The sequence below is a fragment of the Colobus angolensis genome, unplaced genomic scaffold, assembly GCF_000951035.1.
Source record: "Colobus angolensis palliatus isolate OR3802 unplaced genomic scaffold, Cang.pa_1.0 Scaffold84, whole genome shotgun sequence".
NCBI classification, from domain to species: Eukaryota; Metazoa; Chordata; class Mammalia; order Primates; family Cercopithecidae; genus Colobus; species Colobus angolensis.
In genome coordinates, this window is record NW_012122265.1 from 22,683 (window position 1) to 29,350 (window position 6,668).

At 60.1% G+C, this 6,668-nt stretch overlaps 2 protein-coding genes across 3 annotated transcripts; both read left to right on the forward strand.

Annotated features, from left to right (window-relative positions):
* Window positions 1–416: 416 nt before the first annotated feature.
* SCGB1C1 (secretoglobin, family 1C, member 1) lies at window positions 417–1,931 on the forward strand. The gene is made up of 3 exons (XM_011929963.1): window positions 417–530; window positions 1,062–1,261; window positions 1,775–1,931. Exons 1-3 carry the CDS (start codon window positions 476–478, stop codon window positions 1,805–1,807), a joined length of 288 nt encoding a protein of 95 aa, XP_011785353.1. The 5' UTR covers window positions 417–475; the 3' UTR covers window positions 1,808–1,931.
* A 1,957-nt stretch (window positions 1,932–3,888) lies between these two features.
* On the forward strand, window positions 3,889–6,668 carry ODF3 (outer dense fiber of sperm tails 3). Of its 2 annotated transcripts, XM_011929964.1 has the most exons (6): window positions 3,889–3,997; window positions 4,141–4,341; window positions 4,778–4,879; window positions 5,102–5,223; window positions 6,004–6,144; window positions 6,579–6,668. In XM_011929964.1, exons 1-6 carry the CDS (start codon window positions 3,889–3,891, stop codon window positions 6,666–6,668), a joined length of 765 nt encoding a protein of 254 aa, XP_011785354.1. The 2 variants fall into 2 exon arrangements, with proteins under 2 accessions (XP_011785354.1, XP_011785355.1); XM_011929965.1 differs by lacking the exon at window positions 6,004–6,144.

Here is a 6,668-nt window from a genome sequence, read left to right on the forward strand (position 1 = left end):
CCCCATCTGAGTACTGAGGAGGCCCCTGCCTGATTAGAGACCACCAGATGCAAACCCAGATCACACAGCACAGTGATAAGAGGAGGGATTCCTACCTCAAAAGAAAGGCATGGGACCAACCCCAGATCCCACCACCCTCGGCCTCAAGGGCAGGCATGACTAGAGGCCCTTGGTGACCAGGACCCGCTGCCTTCTTCACCAACTGGCTGGCATGGCCTCCCTCACCAACGTTCCCTCCTAACACACCTGTTCTCTCTTACATACCCTAAAGCCACTTGCCAACCACCTGTCACACAGCCACCCCATGCCTGTTGCTGCTTGGCACCCACTGGGAGACAGGGATGTGAATAAACCTCATCTGAGCTGGCTGCCAGATCCTAATGGGCAGGTCCGGTCCACCCTGTGGGAGAGGTGCTGCCCGGTGAGGCATAAAATCTCGGGATTCTGGCTGGAGGCAGCTCCTGAGACTGCTGGCATGAAGGGGAGCCGTGCCCTCCTGCTGGTGGCCCTCACCCTGTTCTGCATCTGCCGTGAGTCTCTGCCATTGGGGTTTCCAGAACATTCAGGGGCAGGGGGGTTGGGGGTACCTGAGAAGGTAAAATCCTGGCATCAGGCCCCTGCAGTGAACACTCCACCTGCACCTGTCACAGAAGTGGGCAAGGACCCTGCAGAACCCATGCCCACCCAACTCCACCCCAAAAGACAAAGCCCAGCTGACCCTACCCCAGCCCCGTCCAGCCTGACCTGGCCCTTCAAGCCCCTGGTCAGACCAGCCTCTCATCAGGGGAAATTCCCCCACACGAGGGGCTTAACTTTCCTTCCCTGGTGATCCCAGGGACTGCTGAGTGGAAACTGGAGCAGCTAAGATTAAGGGGGATGTGAAGGGGTCTTCCGGCAAGGTGGAGTTGGGGGTGTTGTGGAGGAAGCCCTGGGGAGGAGGGGTGGGCATTGAAGGGGAAGGTCTGGAGACCATGGAGGTTGGGGCCCTGGGGCAGGTCCGGGGCTGCGGTTGCACCGGAGTCACCCTGTCCTGTCTTGGCATCATCTCGCTCGTGATGCAGGGCTGGCCACAGGGGAGGAATGCAACGAGTTTTTCATGGACTTCCTGCAAACACTACTGGTGGGGACCCCAGAGGAGCTCTATGAGGGGCCCCTGGGCAAGTACAATGTCAACGAAGATGCCAAGGCAGCAATGACTGAACTCAAGTCCTGCATAGACGGCCTGCAGCCAATGCACAAGGCAGAGCTGATCAAGTTGCTGGTATGAGGGCGGGGGGGGGGGGGCACGCCATTTTCTAAAGACCTGCAGCCTTACCAAGATCACCCAACACAGCACCCCCACAGCCTCCCACCTACAAACATCACACCACCCACAGACATTGAACCCGCATCAGCCAGCTCAGGTGGGCACCCCAGACCTCCTGTCCACAGAGCGGCCCCTAGACTCCATAGACCTGCTCCTCCCCAGTCTGTGGGATACTCCTCCATGCACACATGTGAACATACACAGAGATCCAAACACAGGTACAGACCTGCAATGCACACTGCATGCACACATGTATAAACACATTCACACACGCATGCTCACACTGGGATACGCACACACATACATGTGTGCACACCATCATGCATGCACACACACCACCCAGCTGCTGGGAGGAGATGGGCAGCAATATGCCAGACCCCCCCATGGAGGGCCTTGCTTGCCTGACGGTGCTGTGGCTCTCCACTTATTGATCACAGCCCTCTTAGTCTGTGTGTGTCTGTCTTCCAGGTGCATGTGCTGGGCAGTCAGGACGGTGCCTAAGTGGACCTCAGACATGGCTCAGCCATAGGACCTGCCACACAGGCAGCCATGGACACGCCGCCCACTACCACCTCCCCACATGGAAATTTACCCTCAAACCGTGTAATCAATAAAGCCTTCCGCAGCTCAGGCTCTGGTTCCTCTCTCTCCCCCTACAGACAGACACACAAATGGGGACATCGAGTACATACTCAGGGACACAGCCACACACACAGACCCACAGACAGAGAGTCCTGCTTAAGGAGCACATGTGTGAAGGTCCTCTATAGAGGGGCACACAGGGTCCACAGAGGAGCAGGCACACCACAGGCAAGACCCAAAATGGAAATCCAGGCAGACGCCATGTAGGCAGGGGGACAGAGCACAGAGCCAGACAGCACCATGTGGACAGAGGGCATCCAGAGGGAGACGGGTGGCAGAGGCAGCGGTATGAGGTGGGACAGACAGGGAGCCCGAGAAGGAGGAAGTGACCAGGACTCGGTGGATACAGACCCCATGTCTGTCGCCCATACACTAGGTCAGGGCAGGGGTGCTCAGCATCTGAGAGCTGGTGTCGTAAGACAATAGCTGTGTGCAATAAACAGTCACACAGGCAGCCCAGGTCCAGCGGGTTTGAGAACAATCTCTCTTCCCAAAGTCGTCCAAGGAAAGAGTCTGCCTAGAAGACACTGGGAGGGGCTCAAGCCCCAAGAGGACCCCCGACAAGGCCAAGAGAAAAAAAGGTAAACCCATGTCCAAGGGGGATGGGAGCCACAGGTGAGCAGCCTCTGAGGAGGTCAGCCAGGGCAGCGGCAGCGCCCACAATGACTCACGCCCACCACAACCAGCACATACCCTAATCCTGACCCTGGATCCCAGGCTCTCCCACAGCCAGAACCTTCCAGCACCTCAGTTTCCCAATCTATGGTCTCTTCTGGGGGCACAGCTGAGTGGAACTGACACATCCTTGGCCACCCTGGGTGCTGAGCCCTGAAACTTCACTGCCCTGGCCCTCTTCTCCACACCTCTGTCCTGTCTGAGCCCGGCCAGGAGGCCACGCGGTGCTGTCTGGCTCTGTGCTCTGTCCACCTGCCTAGATGGTCTCTGCCGGGATTTCCATTTGGCTGAGGAAGCCCTAGGAAGGAGGCCCTGGAGGACTTGGTTATAGGGGACCTGGTGAGGGGACCCAGTGAAGGGGACTTCATGAGGGGATGCCTGGTTGAGGGGACCTGGTGAGAGAAACATGGTGAGGGGGCCTGGTGAGGGGTGGTCTGGTGAGGGAACTCAGGGGAACCTGGTGAGGGGACATGGGGGGGGCCTTGGTGCAGGGACCTGGCGAGGAGGACCTGGTGAGGGGACATGGTGGTGGGAGGCCTGGTGAGGGAAACCTGGTCAGGGGGACTTATAGGGGTGTCCTGTTGGTGGAACCTGGTGAGGGGACCTGGTGGTGAGACCTGGTGAGGGGATCAAAGGCAGAGGCCATTGTCTTGGTCACACAGACAGAATCTAGAACCTGTCATCCCACAGAGCCACATTCTAGAGTTTAGACTGGGGGACCTCTCCCCAATTCTGTAAGCCCCTGAAGAGAGGCGGCCTTTCTCTCCATGCTCCTTTTGCAGGAACTCCCTGGCACCAAGGCCAAGGGGGACAGGACGGTCTCTGAGGAGGATGGGTCCGTAGACTGCTCTGAGTGCTGTCCCTGCGCCGAAGAAGTTATAGTTCCCCCCTGGGGGGCCCCCTCCCTGCCCCTCAGCACAGCCTCAATCAAGAAGTTCCCCATCTTTGATCACCACTCTAAGTAGGAGAAACCCGCCCAGGGCTCCCTTAGAGCTGAAAACGGTGGTGAGTTGAAGGCCAGCATGGACAGTGGCTCTGGGATACAGTTAAGCTGGTGAGGAGCTCACAGTCCCATGCAGAAAGTTCCTACCATCCCTTACTCCTGGCTCCCAGCTGGAGATCCCCACTGAGGACGCTGTGGCAGGTTCAGCAGGTCTACCCCTCAGTGTCAGCAAGAGCAGGGACGGGGACATCAGGGGCCGGCCTGGGACAGGGTCGGGCCTCCCAGCACCTGGTAACCCTCTCACTTATGGGCAGAGCTGGCCATGACGGAGGAAGTATGGATGGGCACCTGGAGGCCCCATCGCCCCCGGGGACCCATCATGGCCCTCTACAGCAGCCCTGGACCCAAGTACCTGATTCCACCAACAACCGGTAAGAGCCTGCGAGCCTGGGAGGGTCAGGAGCCAGGCGGGCAGGTAGGGGGGCCGGGAAGGGCCTGGGGCTCCATCACTGACTCCCCATGGGGAGAAGGGCAGGTCAGGCTCCAGGCTGCTCAGGGCCCACTGTGTCCGCAGGCTTCATGAAGCACACGCCCACCAAGCTCCGTGCGCCGGCCTACAGCTTCCGCGGGGCCCCCATGCTCCTGGCAGAGAACTGCTCCCCAGGACCCCGTTATAATGTAAACCCCAAGATACTGAGGACTGGCAAGGACCTCGGCCCTGCCTACTCCATCCTGGGGCGCTACCACAGCAAGACCATGCTGACCCCCGGCCCAGGTTAGTGACCCTGTCTCAGGCTCCTGCCCTGCACAGCCCCGGACCTGTCCCTCCCTGCTGGGTGCCCCTAACCTCATGGCAGCAAGGGTGTGAGAGAGCTCAGCCGTCCTGGACCCTCCTGTCCCATCTTTCTCTCTTGAGGGGCCACCATCACGCCTGGGCAGAGAAGACTCTGGCCCTAGAACCCAGCTTCGACCTGGACCTTTCTCTGCCAGGCCGACGTCAGACCCCACTCTCCCTGCTCAAAAATGGCCCTTGTCTCCCCAGCCCCAAAGTCAGTATTTCCATCCTGGACACCCCCTGACGAGACTTGGTCACCACCTGTGTTGGAGCCCAGAGGCCCTCTGCCTGAATGTTGGGGAGTCCTCCTCGAGCCCCCAAACTGGGCTGCATACCCACCTGCTTGTCCCAGCAACCCCCTTGGCTCCTTGTCCAGGTGACTACTTTCCAGAGAAATCCACCAAGTACGTGTTCGACTCAGCGCCCAGCCACTCCATCTCCGCCCGAACAAAGACGTTCCGAGTGGACAGCACCCCAGGTCTGCAGCAGCCCCAACCGTCCTCAGCCAAATGGACCTGGGGATCCTGGGTGGGGGTGGGTGAGATGGGGCGGCCTGACGGCTGATCTCCAGAGTTGGGGGAACCCAGGGAAGGAGCGGTGGGCCCTGTTCCGGCCTGAGGCTCCACGTCCAGAGTTGGGGGGAACCCAGGGAAGGAGCGGTGGGCCCCGTTCCACCCGGAGGCTCCTGTCCACCCTGCAGGCCCCGCTGCGTACATGCTGCCCATGGTGATGGGGCCCAACACCGTCGGCAAGTTCTCCCAGCCCTCCTTTTCCATCAAGGGCCGCAGCAAGCTGGGCAGCTTCAGCGACGACCTACACAAGGCAAGGGTCACCCCAGCTGAGAATGGAGAATCACCCCCAGCCATCTGAACCCTCCCCCAGAACCCAGGACCCACCTGCTCGGCCCTGCCTTGCCAATGCCCCTCAGCCCTCTCAGCCCTTCATCCTCTGGGTGCCTGCCACATGCTGGGGTCACACTGCAGTGCTGAGGAGGGGCAGGCAATAGGACAGAAGGGAGAGGCCCAGGCCCCAGCATGGACAGTGCTGAGGACAAGAGATGGGGTTTATGAAGCACTGCCTGGAGAGAGACAGGCAATCCTAGACAGGACAGCACGGAAAGAAGGGGAGGAGGAAAAAATAAACCAGGAGGGTGCTGGTTTCAGAAACAGCCAGTGCGAAGGCCCTGGGCAGCACATGCCTGAGAGCTTGAGGGGCCTGAGATGGGAAAGCAGCATCATGGCACCCAGCAGCCCTTGTCCATGTTGGTTTTGCCAGCCCCAGGCCCTCAGGTCCAGCGGGGCAGCGACAGCCTCTCTCACACATGCTCAGGGATGTTCCCAGGACTGGCACACGGGGGAGGTCATTGCCAGCGTGAGGCTGAAATGGAGGAAGAGACCCCCGCATGAGAAGGTGCCCCACAAGCAGGGGGGTGGGGTCTCCACAGTGTGACAGAAGACAGAAGGAGACCCTGATGCACGGGCACCAACTTGTAGCTGACCCTGTTGACTCGGCCTGAGACCCTCCATCTAAGTTTGCTCCCTGTCCTCTAGGGCCACGCGCCCTGGGTAGGCCGAGTTTGTCTGAGCCTCCTTTACCTCTCAGACCCCAGGTCCCGCAGCCTACCACCAGACTGACGTGCAGGTGACCAAGTTCAAGGCTCCGCAGTACACCATGGCTGCTCGTGTAGAGCCCCCAGGGGACAAGACCCTCAAGCCAGGACCAGGCGCCCACAGCCCTGAGAAGGTCCAGGAAGAGCACAGCTCAGAGGGGTCAGGGTGGGGTCGGGGGCCTGACCCAGAGGAACATGGAGGAAAGAGCAGGGGAGGGGGGTTGGGACACAGACAAGGGGAAACAGCGTCAGGCTATGGAAGGGCACAGCCAAGAGGGGCTGGAGGGGTGGGTGGGGAGGGGAGGCACCTGCACCCTGAGGACCCTGTACACGTCCAGCACTAGCCCCACAGGTAACCCTTCAGGGACATGGAAGCAGAGGCCTTGCCCTTTTCCCTAGACACTATGACAGCTACTACTGCTGAGTGCTCTGGGTTCAAACTGGGAGCACAGCTGCTGGCCACCTTGGCCCCAGGTTCCAGAAGGACAGCAGCCCAGCCCCGGCCAGGGCAGAGACCTGCAGCTGGGGGCGGGGGTGCTGGCTCTTATCATAGCCCCTCCTCTCCCAGGTGACCCTGACCAAGCCCTGCGCCCCAGTTGTCACCTTTGGCATCAAACACTCTGATTACATGACTCCCCTGGTGGTTGATGTGGAATAG